This window comes from Ranitomeya imitator, chromosome 1 (genome assembly GCF_032444005.1).
Source record: "Ranitomeya imitator isolate aRanImi1 chromosome 1, aRanImi1.pri, whole genome shotgun sequence".
Taxonomy (NCBI): Eukaryota; Metazoa; Chordata; class Amphibia; order Anura; family Dendrobatidae; genus Ranitomeya; species Ranitomeya imitator.
In genome coordinates, this window is record NC_091282.1 from 566,600,931 (window position 1) to 566,627,743 (window position 26,813).

Sequence of the window (26,813 nt, forward strand, 5' to 3'; positions counted from 1 at the left end):
GAGATTATAACAAATTTATGATAAATTTATATATATACCGTACGTATATATTTCCATCGATTTTTCAAAAACTTTGCTTAAGATATTACCAAGAACAGAGTCACTGAAACTGGGGCTGCCTCAACCCCTTGATCCATGTTCTAACTTGTGAGGTCTGAAAACTGCATCCACCTATCAGCAAGGGGGATGCACAGAACATGTCACTGTTACTCTCAGCGTTAAGTCCATCACTTTGTTTTACTGCAAATAATCCGTTTACTATCTCACCAGGGCTGGAGGGTTCATGTTAAACACATTAAGTCACATATTGTGTAATTAACAATTTTAAGTGGGTTCTCTACCCTTAATCCCCTGATGCCTTTTTCTACACCCAATATTATTGCGGGCATTTGCTAGTTGCCCTTATGTTATATTCCTCTGCATTTTCTGTCTTCCCCTTCCCTTTTTGTCTTTTCTCCCTTTTGTTTGTTTTGTTTTTTTTTTTTATTTATTTTTTATCAATTTTATACCTCTTTTGCATGATGTTTGTGTTTCTGAGAGCTGCATTTATCGATGAAACCGTGTCAGATTTCTAAAGAGGCTTCGTTAGGGTTTTTACACCCCAAAACCACAAAAATTTCATTAGAGTTTCTCATCTCTGCTGCTGGTATGCGGTGCATCAAAATATAGATATACATTTCTACCATATTATATGATATTTATGATTAAAGTCGATTGGCTATGTAGACATATGAGAGGCATCTTTGCTAGCCAACAACAGTTTCCATGGACAGAGTTATCAAGGTTATATTACTCCCAAAGAGCTTATATTTCTAGGAAAATGACACATAAGTTCAATTTGGATTACACCCCCGTATCTGTTGTTAAAGATGAGAAATTGCTAATAAATTTTTGTGTATTATCTGTGCTGTGATGGGTGTACTCCTGATCTATGGAACCCTTTTGCTATGAATTATGGCTTAATGTTTCTATATTCTCACTTTTTGTTTGTGAAGTAAGTTTTTATTTTAAAGTCTTTTTATACATTTTTTTATTTCTAAATTACATAGTGCCCATTTAAGTCAGTATTTTTCTGTATCCTTGTTGATTTACCTGCAGTTCGTCGCGTCGCTCCCCGCTTCTCCATTGTTCCTTTAAGCCACGAAATTATGCCAGGAGGTAATGTAAATATAACTTGTGTTGCGGTTGGTTCACCTATGCCATATGTGAAGTGGATGATGGGTGCTGAAGACCTTACCCCAGAAGATGACATGCCTGTGGGGCGTAACGTTCTGGAACTTACCAATGTGAAGGAGTCTGCTAATTACACTTGTGTCGCCATGTCAAGTCTTGGGGTTATCGAGTCTGTAGCCCAGATCACAGTGAAATGTAAGTATTGTTTCCTTAGATGTTGCCATAAATTTTCACATTAAGTCTACAAACAACAATCAGGGTTTCAATTGAATCTAGTCTTAAAAATTTCCAGATATGTGCGTTTTGTTTATTCTTCCAGCACCACCATGGAAAGCACATGAACCTGAAAATAAGCACAGCTGAAGAATGACCAATTCTGACTGAAGATGTCTAAACTATGGATGTCTGTGTGTTGAACACTAATGGGTCATTTCATTGAGACTCATGTTTCGTCTTAATGAATTAACGCTTTGGGAGTAGGATGCGCAAAATGTATTAAAAGGCGCAGACTACTTAAAGTGAACCTGTCAGCAGGATTGTGCACAGTAACCTACGGACAGTGTCAGGTCAGCTCCGTTATACTGATTACAGTGATACCTGGGTGATGAAATCCATCTTGTGGTTGTTGTTTAATCTTTACTTTCAGATTTGAGTTAATGATATGCCTGTGGGGGGTCTTCATGTGGTGGGCTGCTTAGGTATTCATCAGTATGGCTTAATTGCTATATGTACAGTGTATAGAATTAATATCTTTGAAGTTATCCTGATATTCAAAAAATAAATCCATGTGAAAATGGCGTCCGTGATCGACAATAGTTCTATTGTGCAGGCGCCTGCAGTGCCATCTTGCTAGAGAAAACAAAATTTCCTCCTTCAAGATGGAGCAGCTGAGTCTGTGATCTCCTATAGTTGCCACTCGCAGGTGCCGACGGCACCATCTTGTAATTTATTTGTAATTAATTTGTAATTTATTTTTTCTCTAGCAACATGGCACCACCTGCGCCTGCGCAGTAGCAGCTATCGGATGGCGGGCACCATTTTCACATCGTTTTTTTTTTTTTTTTGAATATCAGGATAACCTCAAATATATTAATTATATACCGCTTGCCTACAGAAGGGGTTATTTTTCTTCACTATATACAGCTCTGAAATATATGATAGCAACCCTATTTCCCAATTAATCTATATATATAATTGCCTAAGGGTTTTTCCGTCTGTCTTTCTGTCTGTCTTTCTGTCTGTCTTTCTGTCTGTCTGTCTGTCTGTCCTGGAAATCCCGCGTCTCTGATTGGTCGAGGCCGCCAGGCCTCGACCAATCAGCAATGGGCACAGCGACGATGATGTCATAAAGGACGTAGACATCTCACGTTTCTGATTCAGCGACGGGCACAGTATCGACGTAGATGTCATAATGGTTGCCATGGCGATGATGATGTCATAAAGGTTGCCTCGACCAATCAGCGACGGGCACAGTCTGCCGCGAATTCTGGAATCATCATTGTCCATATGCTACGGGGACATGCATATTCTAGAATACCCGATGCGTTAGAATGATGTCATAAAGGACATCATTGTGCAACGGGCACAGCGACGATGATGTTATAAAGGACGTAGACATCCCATGTCTCTGATTGTGCAACGGGCACAGCGACAATGATGTCATAAAGGACGTAGACATCTCACGTTTCTGATTCAGCGACAGGCACAGTATCGACGTAGATGTCATAATGGTTGCCATGGCAACGATGATGTCATAAAGGTTGCCTCGATCAATCAGCGACGGACACAGTCTGCCGCGAATTCTGGAATCACCATTGTCCATATACTACGGGGACATGCATATTCTAGAATACCCGATGCGTTCGAATCGGGCCACAATCTAGTAGATTGTATATACGTATATATAACTAAAAAATAAGATGGAATCAGGTAGCTACCAGAGAAGAAAAAGAGTGGCAAACCACTTAGGATTATACTAAACAAAAATATTATCATATGGATAATCAAATAAATAATTATAATAGATAAAGAAAAATCACCACTATATATGTATAATATAAAATACGCCTTTATTGTATTTGGCAAAACATAGAACTAATTGTGTACGTACTTGGAAATATTACAGAAATTGTTAAAAAATATTAAAAAAAACGGACAAGAGGAAAAGGAATGTTATACAAACATCAGATTAAAATAAAAATAAATAAATATATATACCGGTACCGTATGTATGTATGTATATATATATATATATATATATATATATATATATATATATATATATAATTGTAAAGAGGTGTGTGCATGTATTACATGTACATAAATTGAAATATATTACATGTACATAAATTGGAACTATCTGAATAAGATAATTTGTGTATATATGACCAAAGTGATATGTATAAAATATGTAATCATATATTAGCAACCTAAAGTGCATGTGCAAGAGGTGAATAATACATTTAAAAACACCAATAAGTATGATAAAAACAAAAAAAATGTGTAAAAAAGTATATATGTGTATATAAAAAATATATTGAACAATTATGTGGAAAGAAAAGCAAAAAAATGTGCAAATCACAATATATATATACATATAAAATCTGATTGTGCACCAAATTAATCTATAATCAGAGATTGTATGAAAATAATAAAGCTAACAAATCAATTATGTACAAAGGAAATCACAGGTGAAAGCAGCACCATATATATGGATGCATACACACACATTTACGTGTGTTATATTAACATAGCCCAGTGCGCGCACCAAGAATAGCACATAAATTGGTTCTATTATATATACTTTTACGTCCGATATGTCCAAGTACAGAGCACCCCGATGCGCGTTTCGGATATATCCTTCGTCATGTATAACATTCCTTTTTCTCTAGTCCGTTTTTTTTATTTTTTAACTATTTCTGTAATATTTCCAAGTACGTGCACAAGTAGTGCTATGTTTTACCAAATAAAATAAAAGCGTATTTTATATTATACATATATATTGTGGTGATTTTTCTTTATCTATTTTAATTATTTATTTGATTCTTCATATGACGGTATTTTTGTTTAGTATATACAGCTCTGGCAAAAATTAAGAGACCACCACATCAAAACCCTGTCATGGGCAGCCCAATCTCCAGACCTGAACCCCATTGAAAACCTCTGCAATATAATCAAGAGGATGACGGATAGTCACAAGCCATCAAACAAAGAAGAACTGCTTAGATTTTTGCACCAGAATCAGTGTGAAAAATTGGTGGAAAGCATTTCGAGACGCATAAGCTGTGATTAAAAATCATGGTGGTTCCACAAAATATTGATTTCTGAACTCTTCCTGAATTAAGACATTAGTATTGTAGTTTCTAAATGATTATGAACTTGTTTTCTATGCATTATTTGAGGTTTGAAAGCACTGTTTTTTTTGTTTCTGTTTTTATTTTAACCAGAAAAAAAAATTATTGCTTGGAAATTCGGAGACATGTTATCAGAAGTTTATAGAATAAATGAATAATTTACATTTTGCTAAAAAATATACCTATAAAGAGAAAAATAAATCAGACAAAACATTTTGCAGTGGTCTCTTAGAGTATGTGTCCACGGGCTGGATTACATACGGAATAGTTGCGGATTGAACGCTGTGTACAACCGCAGCGTCCAGATGTTACTGCATAGTGGAGGGGATTTTATGAAATCCCGTCTCCACTATGCGTGCGAACACGCACCCGGCGGTCCTGCGTTTACGTACGGTCTTTTTAGGCCGCAGCATGTCTTGCGGCGATGCTCCGTCGCCACAAGATATATCACAAGGCCCTATGAATGGGGTGCAGAGATTCCGGATGTGTTCACTGAACACATCTGGAATTACTGCGTATACAGAAGGGGGCGGCACTTTGAGCGGAGCGAGTTTTTCGCGCCGTCCAAAGCGCCGTCATTATGGACGGTGGAAACATACCCTTATTTTTTGCCAGAGCTGTATAATATCCAGTGAGGGATCAGTGATCTGTTGTAGCCATACTGATGAATACCTAATCAGACCCACCACATGAAGACCCCCTCACAGGCTGCCCTGGAGCACGAACAAATCATTAACTCATTACTGAAAATAAAGATTAAACAACAACTACAAGACAGATTTTATCACCCAGGTATCACTGTAATCAGTATAACGGCGCCGACCTGACACTGTCTGTAGGTTACTGAGCACAATCCTGCTGACAGGTTCACTTTAAGGAATCATGGCCTATGACTAAACCCTGGACATGTTACAGATTTTTTAGCTTAGTTTGTTTGTGTTTATATGAGTAAAAATATATATTTACTGCTTTGTGGTCTTTATATCATAACTTTTTTTATGTATCTAGTAATTTGATTATTTCTTGTTTTCTTCCCCCTAATATCTTAGCCCTTCCCAAGGCACCTGGAGCTCCTGTAGTAACGGAAACCACTGCTACAAGCATAACAATCACATGGGATTCAGGAAATCCTGATCCTGTTTCTTACTACGTAATCGAGTATAAGTCAAAAACGCAGGATGGACCATATCAAATCAAGGAGGACATCACTACCACAAGATACAGCATTGGAGGCTTAAGCCCTAACTCTGAATATGAGATTTGGGTATCAGCAGTGAACTCTATTGGCCAAGGACCACCTAGTGAGCCGGTTGTAACACGTACAGGGGAACAGGCACCTGCCAGTGCACCACGAAATGTACAAGCTCGAATGCTTACCTCCACTACTATGATAATTCAGTGGGAGGAACCTGTGGAACCTAATGGCCAAATAAGAGGTTATCGTGTTTACTACACTATGGAGCCTGACCAGCCAGTCAGTAACTGGCTAAAATATAATGTGGATGACAACCTTTTGACTACCATAGGAAACCTATTAGAACATGAAACTTACACAGTCAGAGTATTGGCTTTTACTTCAGTGGGAGATGGTCCTCTCTCTGATCCAATACAAGTAAAAACACAGCAAGGAGGTAAGCTGTTCCTTCACAGCCAAGATCAATTTGAACAAGTCCTGTATTCTAGAATAGTAGGTGTAAGGCTGGATTTGTGCTCATATGTTCTTTTTCCAGTATATTCTTCAGCAATTGTTTACAAATAAACATAATTGAGTAATCCTAAGGAAGCGGGTGCAATAATTACAATATCCAAAAATGTACCAAAACCATAGTCATGAAACACAAGCAACTGGATGCTGTTACCTCTAACTGTCAGCTCTGTGTCCCATAGATTTTAATACGTTCCACAGATGTTTAATGAAAAGCAAAAGAGGCAATTGTAAACTTGTGAACACTTTAACATAAAAGTGTGTGAAGCCCTTCAGAAACATGTACACGTTTTTTGTTCTATTCCATTAAGATCAGCCTTAAATGGAACCTGTCATGGTGGAAATATTGTTTGATTTATGGGCAGGATGTTATAGAGCAGGAGGAGCAGATCAGATTGATATACATTTTGTGCCAAAAGTTTCAGTTAATATTTCATTCTATTTCTTGAAATCTCTGGTGTTTGCATACATAAGAGTCTAGTGGGCTGTACTATTCAGTAATCGACAGTCTTCCCAGTATGACTGTGTAATGAGACCTAGATGTCAATCACTAGTATAACTGCCAAGCACCAGAGATTTCAGTTATTAAAATAAAAGTTATTACTGTATCTCTTTTTCACACGGCTGGTGTACATTGCTGTTGTAATTTTCGTCACCTTTGTATCATAAATTACAATGAATTGATCTAGCGGGCTTCACCGCACCTAAACCAGTCCCAGCCCAGTTCATTTTGGCAGAGCTGGCCAGCGTTGCTTAAAAAACGGGGAAAGTTGCTAAACATTTACACAACTTTGAGTTGCACTACAATTTTCCAAAATTTCAAGGACAATGACACCAAAATTGTGGTGAAAACACGTTGATGAAATGGGGCCTATGTGCTTCACATGTAGAAAACCCTGAAGCTTCAAAAACAGTCAGAGCCCCCTATACACTCCACCATACAGTTTTAGCCCCCCATACACATTAGGTAGCTGTTGGCTGAACGATTGTTTGGTTGATTAAGTGTCAGCAGTTGGAAGTCCGATGTGCCAGATCTACTTTCACTGACTTCATCTGCTAGGTTGGGGGTTGTAGTTGGCGATTGTACTGATGTCGGCAGGTTTGCTCGACTTTAGTCTAATGTGTATAGGTGGCCTTTAGTGTTTCATAAGCTTAGATAAAATATTTTATGATGTTTGCTATGATAGGGTGTAATGAGGTGATTCATACAATTTGCCTGTATTGTGGTTGATGGACCACATATCTGTGGAATCACAATCAGCCTTCAAATGGTGGTTCACGCTGGAAAACAAAGGAAAAATACTGCTGTGTTTTTCCTAATAACCATCCTTAATCTTGCTGAATGCAAACTTCTCGCAAATATCTACTATATAAAGCTGAATGTGTGTGTGTGTGTATGTGTGTGTGTGTGTATGTCCGGGATTGGCATCTGCACCGTCGCAGCTACAGCCACAAAATTTTGCACAGTCACATGTCTGGACCCCGAGAGCGTCATAGGCTATGTTGTGAGGTGAAATATTAACCCCGCGCTTTCCAATTCACCAAACAATTTTGCCCCTATCTACATAATGGGGAAAAAAGTGAAAGGAAAAGTGTTGGAAGCGTCGCAGCTACAGCAACAAAATTTTGCACAGTCACACGTCTGGACCCCGAGAGCGTCATAGGCTATGTTGTGAGGTGAAATTTTAACCCCGCGCTTTCCAATTCACCAAACAATTTTGCCCCTATCTACATAATGGGAAAAAATGAAAGGAAAAGTGTAGAAGGCAAATTGACAGCTGCCAGATGTGAACAAGGGGGACTTAAAGAATGAGAGCGATGGCGCCAAAGAGTATACACCGTACAGTTGCCAAGGTGGGGCCTCGACATGGGATACTCACCACACACGGGGATATGAACACACACAAAATGCGCCACACACTACCACGTGCTTGAACACATATTACCCTCAGCACACATTTCACCACAAATACACCAACCTCGCCACATAAAAATCAAAACACAAAAGTCGCCACTCAAAACTCGCCACGCGCAGAACTCGCCACATGCAAAAACTAGGCTCTTGCAAAACTCGCCACAAGTGCAAAATTCTCCTCATGAAAAACTCGCCACACGCAAAACTTGCACACGCGGAAAAATTGCCACATGCACAAAAGTTGCAACACATGCAAAAGTTGCCTCACACAAAACTTGCACATACTCAAAAGGCACCACACATAATACTCGCAATGCGCAAAACTCGCCATGCGCAAAACTTGCTGCACACAACTTGCTACACTAACCTGTCACATGCAACTCGACACACAAAAAGTTGCTACACGCATGTTGCTACACAAAACTCATCTCACAAAAGTCGCTACATGCATGTCGCCACACGCAACTCAACACACACAACTTGACAAACGAAACTCGCCCTAAAACACACACAAGTCTGGTATTATCCTTCAAAAATAAAAATCTGATTAATAAGCAAACTACAACAATTGCACCATATAGGAAATACGGCAGCTATCAGTCACGTGACCTGTCTATTATGTGTATGTGTGAGCTAATATATACTGCCAGGGGGAGGGCTTCCTGTTGGCTGGGGATTTATCAGGCTGCCAATTTAGCTTACAAATACTGAGGTAAAAATACTGAGCAAATAACGTGTGAACGAGGTCTAATACAGGAGAAGATGACACACAGGTATATACTATATACAGGGGAGATGACACACAGATATATACTATATACAGGAGAGATGACACAGGTATATACTATATAGAGGAGGAGATGACATATAGGTACATATGTATACAGGAGGAGATGACATACAGGTATATACTATATACAGGAGGAGATTACATACAGGTATATACTATATATAGAAGATGACATGCAGGTATATACTATGTGCAGGAGGAGATGACACTCAGATATATACTATATACAGGGGAGATGACACACAGGTATATACTATATACAGGAGGAGATGACATACAGGTATATGCTATATATAGAAGATGACATGCAGGTATATACTATATGCAGGAGGAGATGACACTCAGATATATACTATATACAGGGGAGATGACACACAGGTATATACTATATACAGGAGGAGATGACATACAGGTATATACTATATATAGAAGGAGATGACATTCAGGTATATACTATATATAGGGGAGATGACACACAGCAGGTATATACTATATACAGGGGAGATGACATACAGGTATATACTATATACAGGAGATGACATACAGATGTATACTATATATAAGGGAGATGACAAACATGTATATACTGAGGTGATGAGGTGAAAATGAGAGGTGTGAGGTGAAAATGAAAAGGTGTGAGTGCAAAATGAGAGGAGTGAGGAAAAATAGTGGAGTGATCAGAAAATGACAGATGTGAGGTTGAAATGACAAGTGTTAGGGAGAAATGAGAGGTGTGAGGCAGAAAATGAGAGATGTAAGGGGGAAAATGAAAGATGTGATTGGGAAAATGAGAGGCGTGATGGGAAAATAAGAGAAGTGAGGTGCTATAACTAACCACAGATATTTACTATTCCCAGGCAACGCCGGGCTCTTCAGCTAGTGTAATCATATAGTTCAATGCACACAAGCTTTCAGATCTGGCCACTTGAGTCCCGAATTTGGCAAACCAGAACAATTCTGCAATCAGCTTGACACAGCAGTCACATAATAGTGTGCACAATAAGAAGACAAAAGCATATAATACAGGACTTGTGTTTGTAAAACTGATCACATTATACTATGAAGTCTCTCCTTAATCAATAAGAAAATGTCCACTTTGATTCTAGTATGATTATAACAAGAGAAATCGATCCCAGATAATCATTCTATAATTTACATTTTGTTTTGTTCCCTGAAATCTGAACAGTCCCAGGCCAGCCTATGAATTTCAGAGCTGAAGCCAAATCCGAAACCAGCATTAGCCTGACATGGAGCCCCCCTCGTCAGGATAGCATTGTAAAATATGAGGTTTGTTACAAAGAAGGAGAGCGAGGAAATGAGGTAAGTGCATTTTTTTTGCATTACATAAGGAGTATTCTCATAGTATTTTGTGAAGGAAAGCTCTACACTTTCAGTCTGCCTACACGCCATTCTTTTATACTTTACTGAATCATGTGAAGATGTATCTTGTCTGTGCTTTGGAGATGAAGTAAGGAGCATGGCCATACTTCTTTATATGCACTTGATGAACAATCCAGGAATGGCCAATTTGATTTAGATGAAGACAACTGAATGAGCATCCTTGTAAATACTTGTAAGAGCTTGGTATACATGAACACTATTGCACTCCATTCCAGATGTTGCTTCCTATTAGACAGTGGCCAATAAAAAGAAAGCTTTGATATGTAGAATTAGAGGGTGGTTCTCTTCAGTTTGCTGCTTGTCCCAAGCGCAAGAGAAACAGGAAAAAGTGAGGCAGCAGTAAGGCTTGGAAACTGCATTTAGTATTATTAGCCCTTCAGCTGCGTGGCATTTAATCCCAGAGTACCCATAGTAAAAAGAATCTGGGTCACACGGCACAACTATAGCTAATGTCCCAGCTTGCTAGCCTTGACGTAGGAGCAATAAAAGTGCTTATTAGGTGATGCTTAATTCCTCTAGAAAACAAATTCAAGATCAATGTAGTAAAAACAGATAACAGTCACCGGTTACGTGACTCTGGTATTTTCTTTTTTAAAAAGTCCATGTAGAATGGAGAGGAGAAGACGTTTGTGGGCTAGACATAGGCTCAGGATGTTGAACTGATATAGTCACTCATTTTGATTATAGATGTGGCCCCTTTTCTACTGTCTTTACCATTAGTATTGCTTCATAACCATAAGAGTCACATCTTATCCTATGTGTGAAAACCTCCTCCTATAACAGGGACGGCATGTTTCTATAGCAGTAGGAGCCACAACCACCAAAGAGCTCTTTAATAAGCTCCCATAGAATAATAGCCACATCTATTGCTAACATAGTGTCCATTACACCTACCACTCTCACCTCCTTTCTGATGAGGCACGGCTCGTTTTCTGGCCTATTAGTTGCCTGTACTGATCAATATTAACAGACATCGGTGCTTCACTCAGCATGTGACCAACCTAGGTATATTATAACTACAAGATTATGATTTTCTTTCTCCCACTGAGAGCAATGGATTAGCTAACATCGTACCAAAACCTTTTTTCTCTTTTAACCACTCCTGTACATATTAACAGAGAGGGTGGGTACATGGCGATTGGAATCGTACTGTACTAGTTCACATTTATATGCTAGTGTAAAAGATAGTTATCTGAATTAAAAATAAAATTGTTGCGTTATACCCTTAAGGATTTTTTTCTTCATTTCTACTGAAAACAGTAGACTTCTACAATCCTCTAGATGGTGGTAATTAAATTGCTATTTATGTCTATTTCCAGTGTATATGATGTTCTTGCACAGTGAGTAATGTGTCATGTTCTGCCTTGTGCTCCTCACTGCCACACTCAGTATGCTTAGAGTAATGGAGTGTTGATGCTGTATCTTTAACAGATAAGAAAAACATTTGATCCCGCAACATCTTATTTAGTAGAAGGCCTAAAACCCAATACAGAGTATATATTTCGCCTCGCTGCTCGTTCTAATCAAGGTCAAGGTGCTTGGACCCTGGATGTTAAAGAGCGCACAATGCAGTCTAGTAAGTATCCCCTTTCAAAGTCACTGTGAAAACTGTGTTCAACTTTTTGGGGTAAAATCAAATATTGTTTTCTGGTTATTAAATTAAAGTTCATAGCTTTATTACATGATAAATATTTCATTTTATTTCTATGTGTGTGTTCTTTTGTTTGTTTTTTATCTTCAGATGTTACCATCTACAAATTTTCTGGTTTGGCTTCTAAGATTTTTTTCTGATTCATACTCTTCCTGTATCAGCTTTGTCTGATGGCACTCTATCCAAGGTAGATTCAAGGGGCCTGATTTATCAAGACTGGTGTTGATTAGTCCTGTCCTGGTGAGGACATGTGGTGAAGTCAGACACTCTTGATTCATGAAGAGGCGCACACCTTTTCATGAAGCAGGAAGCGTTGTTTGAGTGGGGTAATGCTCTTCCTGTGCCTTGTCAGAAATCTTACTCTAGTCCCTGCTTATGTAACATTTGTGACCTAGCAAACTCCACCACTTGTCATAAATTTTACAAGCACTGGTCACCGCAGTCTAGCTTTGCAAGAGCTGGGCAAAAATGGCATGAAAATACCAAAAGACACAAAATTTTAACCCAGCCTCAAGTTGCACTAAAATAATGCAACCTTCAAAGATTTTTGATGGAGTAAAAGCTTTGATTAATTGGATCCAAGGAGTTTTCAGTTGGATAGAAGGCTGATCTCTGGTCCTGTTACAGTGCCAGCTTGTGGTTGTCAGAAGCCACCAAGTATCACTCAAGGTTTTGCCTTGCTAATGAATACATTCTTCACCAAAGTGTTGCCTGACCATAAGTAATTGTCCATGTTTGCTTCGGCGTTCATGATCCCAGTGCCCTTCAACAATAACCTATGTCACTATCAACAAATTTAAAGGAGCATTATTGGAAATTAAAGGTTTCTGATTAGTGATGAGTGAGTGTACTCGTTGCTCGGGTTTTCCCGACCACACTTGGGTGGTCTCCGACAATTTGTAACAGCTCGGAGATTTCGTTTTTGTTGACGCAGCTGCATGATTTACGGCTGCTAGACAGCCTGAGTACATGTGGGGGTTACCTGGTTGCTAGGGAATCCCCACATGTATTCAAGCTTTCTATCAGCAAATACTTGGAGATCACCCGAGCAACGAGTACAGTATCTTATCACTATAACTGATTACAAAGAGGCTCAGCTCATTACAAAACAGAGCTATGCCTTGTAATAAGCCATGCACACTTCTGTCCTTAAGATAAACAGGACATATTTATATGCTTTGGAGTGAACATATCTTGACCAAAAGGAGTAATACCCCTTTAGTAACTTAAGTTTTGGCCATGTTTTTCTTAAAATCTGTCATAACTGTTTTAACTTGTCTCTTAGATCAACTTTTAGACAAAAATGTAACTTGTATTGTAATGGTATTGTCTTTAGGCAAAGGTAAATAGAAAGTTCACTATACTAGTAGATACGCATACAGTAGATCGTAAACGGAGAGCTCAGTATACTAGTAGATATATGTAAATAGTAAACGGAGTGCTCACTATACTACTAGATATACATAGATTGTAAACGGAAAGCTCACTTTACTAGTAGATATGCATAGATAGTAAACTGAGAGCTCACTATACTACTACATTACTACTACATATACAAAAGAGTAAACGGAGAGCCCACTATACTAGTAGATATACATAGACAGGGCCGGTTTTATCCAAAGTTGGGCCCTGCGTAAAAGTTTAAAGTGGTGCTCCAAATGCTCACATATTGCACCATCACACAGAAAAATTTCTATTGTATTTACATGCGCTGAGATCAAGCTGTTAAAGGAGCATGATCGACAATATTGAAGTCGTTTGACGCTTGTTTCCCACCCTCTTTACTCCAGCTGAGGAAGAATGATGGGTACAGATAGTCCTCGATACCGTATAATGCAAGTTCTGTATAATACATATAGTTTACTGCAATGACCATGGTCCTTGATAGAGTATAATGCAGCCCCCCTCAGAGTATAATGCAGCTCCCCTCAGAATTTAATGCACCCCCCATAGATTATAATTTAGCCCCCTCATAGAGTATAATACAGCTCCTCTCATAGAGTATACTGCAGCCCCCCTCAGAGTATACTGCAGCACCCCTCAGAGTATACTGCAGCCCCCTCAGAGTATAATGCAGCCCCCCTCAGAGTATAATGCAGTCCTCCTCATAGAGTATAATGAAGCCCCACACACAGTATAATGTAGCCCTCTTTGAGTATATGCAGTCCCCTCAGAGTATAATGCAGCCCCTTCGAGTATAGTGCAGCCCCCTCAGTACAATGCAGCCCTTACACACAGTATAAATCAGCCCCCCCACACACAATATAATGCAGCCCACCCACACACACAATATAATGCAGCCCCCCACACACAGTATAATGCAGCCCCCCACACACAGTATAATGCAGCCTCCCACATACAGTATAATGCAGCCCACACACAATACTTACCTCTCCTCCTTGTTCCCATCCTGCTCTGGCTTCTACAGCGCATCTCATCAGCTCCACTGCTGGCACACGCGGATTCAGAGGCAGAGAGGTAGTGATGAGAGAGGGAGCGTCATCCTCCATCACTGCTTTCAACTGTATCGGCATTAAGTTGACTGCGAGATGCGAGAGGGCGGTGCTGGGCCCCTCTTACTCACAGGCCCCATTGCAACTGCGTGATGTGCCACAATTAGTAGCATGCCACTGGCTGGGGACCCCTGGAGACGTGGGGGCCCTAGGCAGGTGCATGGTCTGCCTGCCCCTAACACCAGCCCTGTACATAAGCAATAAGCGGAGCGTTCACTATACTAGTAGATATGCATAGATAGTAAAAGGAGAGTTCACTACTATACTAGTAGAAATACATAGATGATAAACGTTCACTATACTAGTAAAAATACATAGATAGTAAATGGAGAGTTCACTATGCTAGTAGATATACATAAATAGTAAACAGAGAGTTCACTATACTAGTAGATATAGAAAAAGTTATATAAAAAAATGACTTAATTTTAAATTAGCAGCTGGAACATCCAAGGCCTAAACAACTTGGCTTGTCGATGTAAATCAAATGACCCCGACTTTATACAAAGACTGAAAAATATAGACATTCAAATCCTCCTGGAAACATGGACCAGAGTTGAAAACGAATCCCTGGTGCCCCTTGGATTCAGGGAAATCTCTGTCCCTGCCCTGAAAAATAAAAACATCAAACAGGGCCGCTGCTCATGAGGAATATTGGTCTGGTATAAAGGGGAGCTCAACAGTCCATCAGTGAAGAGAGGAGGCAGCCACATATGGATCAAAATCAGCAGCTCCATCTTCACTTCTCAGTCTGATGGCTACCTCTGCACCTCCTATATACCACAGCCAGTGTCACCCTACTTCAATCCAGCTTTGAGATCTTACAAGGAGAAATTGCCCATTACCAGGCTTTGGGCAAAGTTCTCATCTTTGGATACCTCAATGCAAGAACACAGAGAGAAAAATACTTTCTGACCACAGATGGAAACATCAATGTATTTGGGCAGAGATTGATTCCCATGACTCAGTGCACACAGAGAAAGACAGCTATGACAGTACAGGCAACAAAAGTGTCAAAAAGCTCCTAAACTTACGCAGAAGTTAAGGACTTCATATATTCAATGGCCATACCAAGAGAGACTCTCTAGGAAAAAAATTTATTAAATTCCCATGTAGGAAGGAGTGTAGTAGACTATGCAATTACAGACATGGGCCCAGAAAATATTGTCTCCTTCATAGTCGCCCCAAAAACACACTTGGCAGGTAACAGCCATCTTCTTCTGTACATGAAATGTACAAAGAAATCATCAACAAAAAAGCCACAGCAGAGGCGACAAACAGACCCAAAATACATACGATGCTCCACCACTTTTGCAACTACAAGTACAAATCAAAACCAGAAGGAGTGAATGAAGCTGCAAAAGACCTTAATGATACATTTTACACCATGGCCAAATTGTCAGACCTTAAAAAAGCTAACTACAAGAGGCCAAAAGAAAAACAGATCAATGGTTGGTTTGACAGAGAATGTAAAGCCATTCAGAAGATTGTGAGAACAGCCTGAAACAAGAAACACAGAGACCCCAACCACCTGGATCTGAGGGATACCTATGACACCATACAAAGGCAATACAAAACCATCCTCAGTAAGAAGAAGCAGAGTAACATCTCCACCAAACTTAACCAGCTGCAGGACACCCTTCAAGACAACTCCTTCTGAGAACTTTGGAGCAACATGGGCACAAAAAGCAAGAAAAGCAACATCCATATCCAAAGTGGCAACATCTGGCTGCTGTACTTCAGTGACCTCTATAAAGGAATCCAGAAGGAAGGACTAAGTCAAAATACATAAAAACAGAACGGCAAAACTAAAGGTAATGGAGGAAAAAGTCAAAAATTTTGGAAACACCCTGGATACGCTAATCACATTACAAGAAGTTACAGAGAGAATCTCTTCCATAAGGTGTAGAAAAGCCAGTGGCTTGGATGGAAGCCCACCAGAAATGCTGAAATATAGCCCAACAGAAAAACAGGCTGCAGTGGATAAACTGTTTAATATTATGCCGAGCGCTGGCTACTTACTTCGTACTTGGAACCCCAAGGCCTCATCTCACCCATTCACAAGAGTGGGCACAGGTATGACCCTGCCAACCACAGAGGCATGTGTGTTAGCAGCAACATGACAAAACTTTTCAACAACATCCTGAACAAAAGGATCCTTTGTTTTCTCACTGAATAGAATGTCCGCAGCAAAGGCCAATCAGAGTTCATGCCAAACCTCAGCACCACAACCCACACTTACACCCTGCACAGCATTATTCAGAGCCACATCCACAACACAAAGCGCAGGAAGATATATGCTTGTTTTGTGGACTTTAAAAAGGCCTTCGACTCAGTATGGCACCCGGGCCTGATCCTGAAACTGCTGGATAGCTGAATATGAGTAAAGACATATGACATCATCAAAAGCTCCTACACCAAGAACCGCTGCGGTGTGAGGATGAATGAGAAAAGAATGGATGATTTCCAACAGAGCTGAGGAATCAGACAGGGCTGAAGCCTAAGTCCAACACTCTTCAACATCTACATCAACGAGCTGGCCACTGCTCTGGAATCTTCCATGGCACCAGGTCTCACACTTCATGATGCCCAGGTGAAATTGTATCTGCTGTATGCAGATGGCCTACTATTGCTGTTACCAACTGAGAAAGGTCTTCAAGACAACCTGAAAATTTGGAAGAAATTCAGCTCCACATGGGCACTACTGTTGTGAGTTCTGTTTTTGGGCTCCCTCTGGTGGTTACTGATGGTACTGGGTGATTTGTGTTCTGCTGTCTCTGGTGTCCACCTGTTCTATTAGCATTTGGGAGTTTCCTATTTAACCGGGCTTTCTTGTCATTTCCCCGCCGGCTATCAAGGTTATCAGAGTGTTTTGTTACCTCAGCTTCTGGCTTCAGTAATCTTCAGGACAAGCTAAGTTTTTGATTTTCTTGTTCCACGTTTTGCTTTATTTTTTGTCTTGTCCAGCTTGCATATAATTGTTTCTTTGCTGCTGGTTGCTCTAGTGGTCTGTAATTGCTCCTCATGTTCCATGAGTTGGAACATGAGTTCAAGTAATTACAGGATGGGTTTTTGAAGGGTTTTTTGCTGACCGCGCAGTTTACTTTTGTATCCTCTGCTATCTAGTTTTAGCGGGCCTCATTTTGCTGAATCTGTTTTCATACTGTGTATGTGCCTTCCTCTCATTTCACCGTCATTATATGTGGGGGGCTGCTATTTCTGTGGGGAATTTCTCTGGAGGCAAGAGAGGTCTGTGTTTCTTCTAATAGGGGAAGTTAGATCTTAGGCTGGTGCGAGACGTCTAGGATCAACGTAGGCACGTTCCCCGGCTATTGTTATTTGTGTGTTCAGGTTTAGGGTCGCGGTCAGCTCAGGTTCCATCACCCTAGAGCTCGTTGGTGCTTGTCCTTTTGTGATTCCCTGCCATTGGAATCATGACAGTATAGCCGGCCCAAATGTTTGGGCTGAAGTAGGAGGAAAAGTAGTCTGAGGAAGTGTTTTTTTTTTTTTCTTCTCTCCTCTGAGGTTGCTGCCTAGCCTTAATTGCAGCCTGGCTGATTTTTTTTTTTTCCTCCTCTTAATCCTTGAATGGCTCTGACCTTAGCTGTTTATCATGGACGTCCAGAGTTTAGCTTCCAGCTTGAATAATCTTGCTGCTAAGGTTCAAAATATACAAGATTTTGTTGTACATGCTCCTATGTCTGAACCTAGAATTCCTATTCCAGAGTTCTTTGCTGGAGATAGATCTAGTTTTCTGAATTTTAGGAACAATTGCAAGCTGTTCCTTTCTTTGAAATCTCGCTCTTCTGGAGACCCTGCTCAGCAGGTTAAGATTATTATATCTTTCCTGCGGGGTGACCCTCAAAATTGGGCATTTGCATTGGCACCAGGGGATCCTGCGTTGCTTAATGTGGATGCGTTTTTTCTGGCATTGGGTTTGCTCTATGAGGAACCTAACCAGGAGATTCAGGCTGAAAAAGCTTTATTAGCTCTCTCTCAGGGGCAAGATGAAGCAGAAATATATTGTCAGAAATTTCGGAAATGGTCAGTGCTTACTCAGTGGAATGAGTGCGCCCTGGCTGCAAAGTTCAGAGATGGCCTTTCTGAGGCCATTAAAGATGTTATGGTGGGGTTCCCTGCGCCTATGGGTCTGAATGAGTCTATGACTATGGCTATTCAGATTGATCGGCGTTTACGGGAGCGCAAACCTGTGCACCATTTGGCGGTGTCTTCTGAACAGGCACTTGAGACAATGCAATGTGATAGAGTTCAGTCTAGAAGTGAACGGCAAAACTATAGGCGGAAAAATGGGTTGTGCTTTTATTGTGGTGATTCAGCTCATGTTATATCAGCATGCTCTAAACGCACAAAAAAGGTTGATAAGTCTGTTGCCATTAGTACGTTACAGTCTAAGTTCATTCTGTCTGTGACTCTGATTTGCTCATTATCATCCATTTCCGTCGATGCCTATGTAGATTCAGGCGCTGCCCTGAGTCTTATGGATTGGTCATTTGCCAAGCGTTGTGGGTTTAGTCTTGAGCCTCTGGAAGTCCCTATTCCTTTGAAGGGAATTGACTCTACACCTTTGGCTATGAATAAACCTCAGTACTGGACTCAAGTGACCATGCGTATGACTCCCGTTCATCAGGAGGTGATTCGCTTCCTGGTATTGTATAATTTACATGATGTTCTAGTACTTGGTCTGCCATGGTTGCAAACTCATAATCCAGTCCTTGACTGGAAAACAATGTCTGTGTTAAGCTGGGGATGTCAGGGGGTTCATGATGATGCACCTCCGATTTCTATCGCTTCATCTACTCTTTCTGAGGTTCCTGTATTTTTGTCGGATTATCGGGATGATTTTGAGGAGCCTAAGCTCAGTTCGCTTCCTCCTCATAGGAATTGCGATTGTGCTATAGATTTGATTCCTGGCAGTAAATTTCCTAAAGGTCGTTTGTTCAATCTGTCAGTGCCAGAGCATACTGCTATGCGAGATTATGTTAAGGAGTCCTTGGAAAAGGGACATATCCGTCCATCTTCGTCCCCTTTGGGAGCAGGTTTTTTTTTCGTGGCCAAAAAAGATGGGTCCTTGAGGCCTTGTATAGATTATCGTCTTTTGAATAAGATTACCGTAAAATATCAGTATCCTTTGCCATTGTTGACTGATTTGTTCGCTCGCATTAAGGGGGCTAAATGGTTCACTAAGATTGATCTTCGGGGTACGTATAATCTTATACGAATAAAGCAAGGTGATGAGTGGAAAACCGCATTTAATACGCCTGAGGGCCATTTTGAGTATTTGGTAATGCCTTTCGGACTTTCTAATGCTCCTTCAGTCTTCCAGTCCTTTATGCACGATATTTTCCGTGAATATCTGGATAAATTTATGATTGTGTATTTGGATGATATTTTGGTTTTTTCTGATGACTGGGAGTCTCATGTTCAGCAGGTCAGGAAGGTGTTTCAGGTCCTGCGGGCTAATTCCTTGTTTGTAAAGGGCTCAAAGTGTCTCTTTGGAGTCCAGAAGATTTCTTTCTTGGGGTATATTTTTTCCCCTTCTACTATTGAGATGGATCCCGTCAAGGTTCGGGCTATTTGTGACTGGACGCAGCCTGCATCTCTTAAGAGTCTGCAGAAGTTCTTGGGCTTTGCTAATTTCTATCGTCGTTTTATAACTAATTTTTCTAGTGTTGTTAAGCCTTTGACGGATTTGACTAAGAAGGGTGCTGATGTTGCTGATTGGTCTCCTGCGGCTGTGGAGGCCTTTCAGGAACTTAAACGCCGGCTTTCTTCTGCTCCTGTGTTGCGTCAGCCTGATGTTTCGCTTCCTTTCCAGGTTGAGGTTGATGCTTCCGAGATTGGAGCGGGGGCGGTTTTGTCGCAGAGAGGCTCCGATTGCTCGGTGATGAAGCCATGTGCGTTCTTTTCTAGGAAGTTTTCGCCCGCTGAGCGGAATTATGATGTGGGTAATCGGGAACTTTTGGCCATGAAGTGGGCATTTGAAGAGTGGCGTCATTGGCTGGAGGGTGCTAGACATCGTGTGGTGGTCTTGACTGATCACAAAAATCTGATTTACCTTGAGTCTGCCAGGCGTCTGAATCCTAGACAGGCTCGTTGGTCACTGTTTTTCTCTCGTTTCAATTTTGTGGTTTCATACCTGCCAGGTTCAAAGAATGTGAAGGCGGATGCTCTTTCTAGGAGTTTTGTGCCTGACTCCCCTGGAAATTCTGAGCCCACTGGTATCCTTAGGGATGGGGTGATTTTGTCGGCCGTCTTCCCAGACTTGCGACGTGCTTTGCAGGAGTTTCAGGCGGGTAAACCTGATCGTTGTCTGCCTGAGAGACTGTTTGTTCCGGATAGTTGGACCAGTAGAGTCATCTCCGAGGTCCATTCTTCTGCGTTGGCTGGTCATCCTGGAATATTTGGTACTAGAGACTTGGTGGCCAGGTCTTTTTGGTGGCCTTCCTTGTCGAGGGATGTGCGTTCTTTTGTGCAGTCTTGTGAGGTTTGTGCTCGGGCTAAGCCTTGCTGTTCTCGAGCCAGTGGATTGTTGTCACCTTTGCCTATCCCGAAGAGGCCTTGGACGCACATTTCCATGGACTTTATTTCGGATCTCCCTGTCTCTCGAAAAATGTCCCTCATCTGGGTTGTGTGTGACCGCTTTTCTAAAATGGTTTATCTTGTACCCTTGCCTAAGTTGCCTTCCTCCTCTGAGTTGGTCCCTCTGTTTTTCCAGAACGTGGTTCGTTTGCATGGGATTCCGGAGAACATCGTTTCTGACAGGGGATCCCAGTTTGTGTCTAGATTTTGGCGGACGTTCTGTGCTAAGATGGGCATTGATTTGTCCTTTTCGTCTGCATTCCACCCTCAGACGAATGGCCAGACGGAGCGAACTAATCAGACCTTGGAAACTTATTTGAGGTGTTTTGTTTCTGCTGATCAGGATGACTGGGTTACCTTTTTGCCGCTGGCCGAGTTTGCCCTTAATAATCGGGCTAGTTCTGCTACCTTGGTTTCTCCTTTCTTTTGTAATTCGGGGTTTCATCCTCGTTTTTCCTCTGGTCAGGTGGAGCCTTCTGATTGTCCTGGAGTGGACATGGTGGTGGATGGGTTGCATCGGATTTGGAGTCATGTGGTGGACAATTTGAAGTTGTCCCAGGAGAAGGCTCAGCAGTTTGCTAATCGCCGTCGCCGCGTGGGTCCTCGACTTCGTGTTGGGGACTTGGTGTGGTTGTCTTCTCGTTTTGTTCCTATGAAGGTCTCTTCTCCTAAGTTCAAGCCTCGGTTCATCGGTCCTTATAGGATCTTGGAAATTCTTAACCCTGTGTCGTTTCGTTTGGATCTCCCGGCATCGTTTGCTATTCATAATGTGTTCCATCGGTCGTTGTTGCGGAGGTATGAGGTACCTGTTGTTCCTTCGCTTGAGCCTCCTGCTCCGGTGCTGGTGGAGGGAGAATTGGAGTATGTTGTGGAGAAGATCTTGGATTCTCGTGTTTCCAGACGGAAACTCCAATATTTGGTCAAGTGGAAGGGTTATGGTCAGGAGGATAATTCTTGGGTGGTTGCCTCTGATGTTCATGCTGATGATTTGGTCCGCGCTTTTCATAGGGCTCATCCTGGTCGCCCTGGTGGTTCTCGTGAGGGTTCGGTGACCCCTCCTCAAGGGGGGGTTACTGTTGTGAGTTCTGTTTTTGGGCTCCCTCTGGTGGTTACTGATGGTACTGGGTGATTTGTGTTCTGCTGTCTCTGGTGTCCACCTGTTCTATTAGCATTTGGGAGTTTCCTATTTAACCGGGCTTTCTTGTCATTTCCCCGCCGGCTATCAAGGTTATCAGAGTGTTTTGTTACCTCAGCTTCTGGCTTCAGTAATCTTCAGGACAAGCTAAGTTTTTGATTTTCTTGTTCCACGTTTTGCTTTATTTTTTGTCTTGTCCAGCTTGCATATAATTGTTTCTTTGCTGCTGGTTGCTCTAGTGGTCTGTAATTGCTCCTCATGTTCCATGAGTTGGAACATGAGTTCAAGTAATTACAGGATGGGTTTTTGAAGGGTTTTTTGCTGACCGCGCAGTTTACTTTTGTATCCTCTGCTATCTAGTTTTAGCGGGCCTCATTTTGCTGAATCTGTTTTCATACTGTGTATGTGCCTTCCTCTCATTTCACCGTCATTATATGTGGGGGGCTGCTATTTCTGTGGGGAATTTCTCTGGAGGCAAGAGAGGTCTGTGTTTCTTCTAATAGGGGAAGTTAGATCTTAGGCTGGTGCGAGACGTCTAGGATCAACGTAGGCATGTTCCCCGGCTATTGTTATTTGTGTGTTCAGGTTTAGGGTCGCGGTCAGCTCAGGTTCCATCACCCTAGAGCTCGTTGGTGCTTGTCCTTTTGTGATTCCCTGCCATTGGAATCATGACACACTACCCATCAACCGAAACAAAATAAACATCATGATGTTTAAGAGGAGAAAGCCAAGATCAGATCAGCACCCATCATTTGTGCTAAACAACTGTACTTTTACAGGAATTAACAAATACAGCTACCTGGGCCTGGAAATTCATCAGTAAGTGAGCTTCAAAAAAGCCATAGAGACCCTGAAGGACAAGGCCTGCAAAACCTTCCATGCCATCCATTGGAAACTGTACCATCTTAAGCTTCCAGTGAGGGTCTGGCTGAAAATATTTGATGCCATCACCGTTCCAATCTTCCTGTAAGACAATGTAAGACAATAAAGTTTGGGGCCCTCAGACATACCCAAACAGGTCAAAGTAAAATTTCAGCCTAACAGAAATATTTCTCCCGGAATTCTGTAAGCACTTTCTCCAGATCTTTAGGATCACCACCAACAGCGCCTGTTGGGCTGAGCTGGGCAGATTCCCACTGCTCTTAGTGGGTTTGAAGAGGGCACTGTCCTTCCAAGCTCATCTACATAGTAGCAGTCCGAGCTACAATCATCATAAAGCCCTGCTACATGTAAAGGGACCAAACAAACCAGGACCCCCCAGAGCAGCTCACCCAAAGTCAACCTGACCGAAGCATCAACCAAAGCAGCCTGACAAAAGCCAGAATCAGGAAGATGGTAGACAAGGGCCAGGAGAGGTACGTCAGTGACTGGAAGAACGATATCAGCATCACACAGAATCTGACCATGTACTGGAGTCTACAGAGAGACTACAGACTGGCTCCATATCTAGAGAAACTCTCTGACCCCATAGACCACCAGATCCTGAGTCGGTACAGACTCAGTGCCCACAATCTGGCCGTCGAGTCCAGCAGGCATAGAGAGAGATAGAAGCCCAGGGAGGACAGACTGTGCCCACGCTGTGATCTGGAGGCCCTGGAGGATGAGATCCACTTCCTTCAACACTGCACCAAATACTCAGCAGTGGAGACACTCACTTCAGGAGTAATCTGATCTTTTCCTGGATTTCAACTCCATGAAGGAGTAAGAGAACACATACTGTATTTCCTGCTGGCAGAGAAAGAGAGGTCACTGGAGATATCAGTGCATTATGTGAGTGCGTGCCATAGGCTGCAAAACAAGAGAACTGTGATATGCCATGGACTTCCTTAGCCCACAACCTGGATGTGCCCCATCCGTCATTCTTACAATTCCTACCCATCATCCCCACAGTCCCTACTGTACATGTGCATTGGCAAAACTAAAGTTTATTTGGCCCTGCCAATAAAACTTCTTTGAATTTGAATATACAGTACATATATAGTAGACGGAGAATTCACTATACTAGCAGATATACATAGATAGTAAATGGAGAGTTCATTATACTAGTAGATAGATACACACAGATAGTAAGCAGAGCGTTCACTATACTAGTAGATATTTATACAAAGACGATTACAAAGACATCCCAAGTAAAGACATGAACCCGGCAATAAAAGAGCTTGTGAACAAACTGAAGGCTACGGAGGAAAAATTCAAAGACTTCCGAAACCCTCTGGACACATTAATTAGATTTTACCAAAAAAACAAGGAGAAGATTCTGACCCAATTACTCTTTTGTTCCAAGTAGAAACACAAGCATATAACCGAAACAAAACTACTTGAAAATATAACCAATAACACAAAAATTATAAAACCAAATATTTTCTTGAATAATATAAAGACACTAACAAACAAGACACAGAAAAACAGAGGAGGCACAAAAAATATATAGCAATAGATATATAATAATTCTACACAAGGATCATTTGTAGTAGTATATCTAATGTATAATAAATATTATTATGTCCTTGTCTACTAATAATATATTTGTATAAACATGAGCAACAACAGGAGACCACCACTAAAACAAGAGAGAGGGGGGAGAAGGAAAGAAAAAAAGGGGAACAATATAACGGTGCTTTTAAAAGTAATTAAAGTATACAATGCACCATATTAGTGACAATAGACAAAAAAGGGGGGGAAGGGGAGGGAGGGGGAGGGGTTGGGTGGTTTGTTTTGGATTTACAATGTATACGGTATAATACCAATGAGGTCCCTGTATAACAATTTCTATTGCTCCGGTATAAGATGCAGAGTGCTTAATATATACAGTATAATACCAATAAAGTCCCTATATAACAATTTCTGTAATCCAGGTATAAAGTGCACCATGCAAAAGTGCTTGAAACAAAAAATGATCCCTGTTAAAGGTACAATACCTATACAGTTTCCATATCACAATCTCTGTGGGATCCAATAAGTATTAAGGTGCATAGTGCATGTGGTGGACCTTACCGGTGCTCATGTTGGCGTTCCTGTGCCTTAACCTCGCACTCCAACGCGCGTTTCGCAGCACGTTGCTTCTTCAAGGAGTGATATCACTCCCTGAAGAAGCAACGTGCTGCGAAACGCGCAACTGCGAAACTCCCTGAAGAAGCAACGTGCTGCGAAACGCGCGTTGGAGTGCGAGGTTAAGGCACAGGAACGCCAACATGAGCACCGGTAAGGTCCACCACATGCACTATGCACCTTAATACTTATTGGATCCCACAGAGATTGTGATATGAAAACTGTATAGGTATTGTACCTTTAACATGGATCATTTTTTGTTTCAAGCACTTTTGCATGGTGCACTTTATACCTGGATTACAGAAATTGTTATATAGGGACTTTATTGGTATTATACTGTATATATTAAGCACTCTGCATCTTATACCGGAGCAATAGAAATTGTTATACAGGGACCTCATTGGTATTATACCGTATACATTGTAAATCCAAAACAAACCACCCAACCCCCCCCTCCCTCCCCTTCCCCCCCTTTTTTGTCTATTGTCACTAATATGGTGCATTGCATACTTTAATTACTTTTAAAAGCACCGTTATATTGTTTCCCTTTTTTTCTTTCCTTCTCCCCCCTCTCTCTTGTTTTAGTGGTGGTCTCCTGTTGTTGCTCATGTTTATACAAATATATTATTAGTGGACAAGGACATAATAATATTTATTATACATTAGATATACTACTACAAATGATCCTTGTGTAGAATTATTATATATCTATTACTATATATTTTTTGTGCCTCCTCTGTTTTTCTGTGTCTTGTTTGTTAGTGTCTTTATATTATTCAATAAAATATTTGGTTTTATAATTTTTGTGTTATTGGTTATATTTTCAAGTAGTTTTGTTTCGGTTATACATTAATTAGATTGCCAGAAATATCAAAAAGGATCGCACTGATCAAAGGTAAGCAAGCCAGCGACCCAGATGAGATCCTCCCAGAAATGCTGAAATACAGCCCTCCAGACATCCAGGCTGCGCTAACAAAACTATTCAATATTGTACTGCAGGCTGGCTACTTTCCCAAAAACTGTGGATCCATGGACTCATAACTAGTGATGAGCAAATTTAAGCTATAACGCTTACCGAATAAGCTGCAGATGGAATCCGGATTCCTGGATCACTCTGGCTGATCAGCTGTTCGGCTCCACAGCTTAGTGTGTCGCGGCTGTGTGACAGGCACAACATATGCATGGAAAATCCAACTAGCAGGCTCTCCATGCATGTGTCGTGTCTGTCACAGCTGTGACACGTGCAGTTGCGGAGCCGAACAGCTGATCAGCCGGGGCATTCTAGGAAGCCGGGTTCCCTCTGCAGTTTATTCGGTAAGCGCTATAGCTTGCCGAATAAGCCTTGACCAGATCAAATTCGCACATCTCTACTCATAACCCCGATACACAAAAACGGGGACAAGTACGACCCAGCAAACTACCGGGAAATATGTGTCAGCAGCAACTTGTAGAAACTCTTCAGCTGTGTCTTTAACAAGAGGATCCTCACCCAATACAACATCCTCAGCAAAATCCAAGCAGGCTTCATGCCA

The 26,813-nt window shown here is 41.3% G+C and overlaps 1 protein-coding gene across 7 annotated transcripts in view; it reads left to right on the forward strand.

Moving 5' to 3' along the window:
- PTPRS (protein tyrosine phosphatase receptor type S) overlaps positions 1 to 26,813 on the forward strand; it is a 715,207-nt gene that overhangs the window by 386,891 nt on the left and 301,503 nt on the right. For all 7 annotated transcript variants that reach the window (XM_069767783.1, XM_069767788.1, XM_069767782.1 and 4 more), the window contains exons 7-10: positions 1,099 to 1,368; positions 5,576 to 6,157; positions 10,123 to 10,256; positions 11,769 to 11,913. In XM_069767783.1, the coding sequence (XP_069623884.1) occupies positions 1,099 to 1,368; positions 5,576 to 6,157; positions 10,123 to 10,256; positions 11,769 to 11,913 (1,131 nt within the window). The remainder of the gene's footprint in view (positions 1 to 1,098; positions 1,369 to 5,575; positions 6,158 to 10,122; positions 10,257 to 11,768; positions 11,914 to 26,813) is intronic.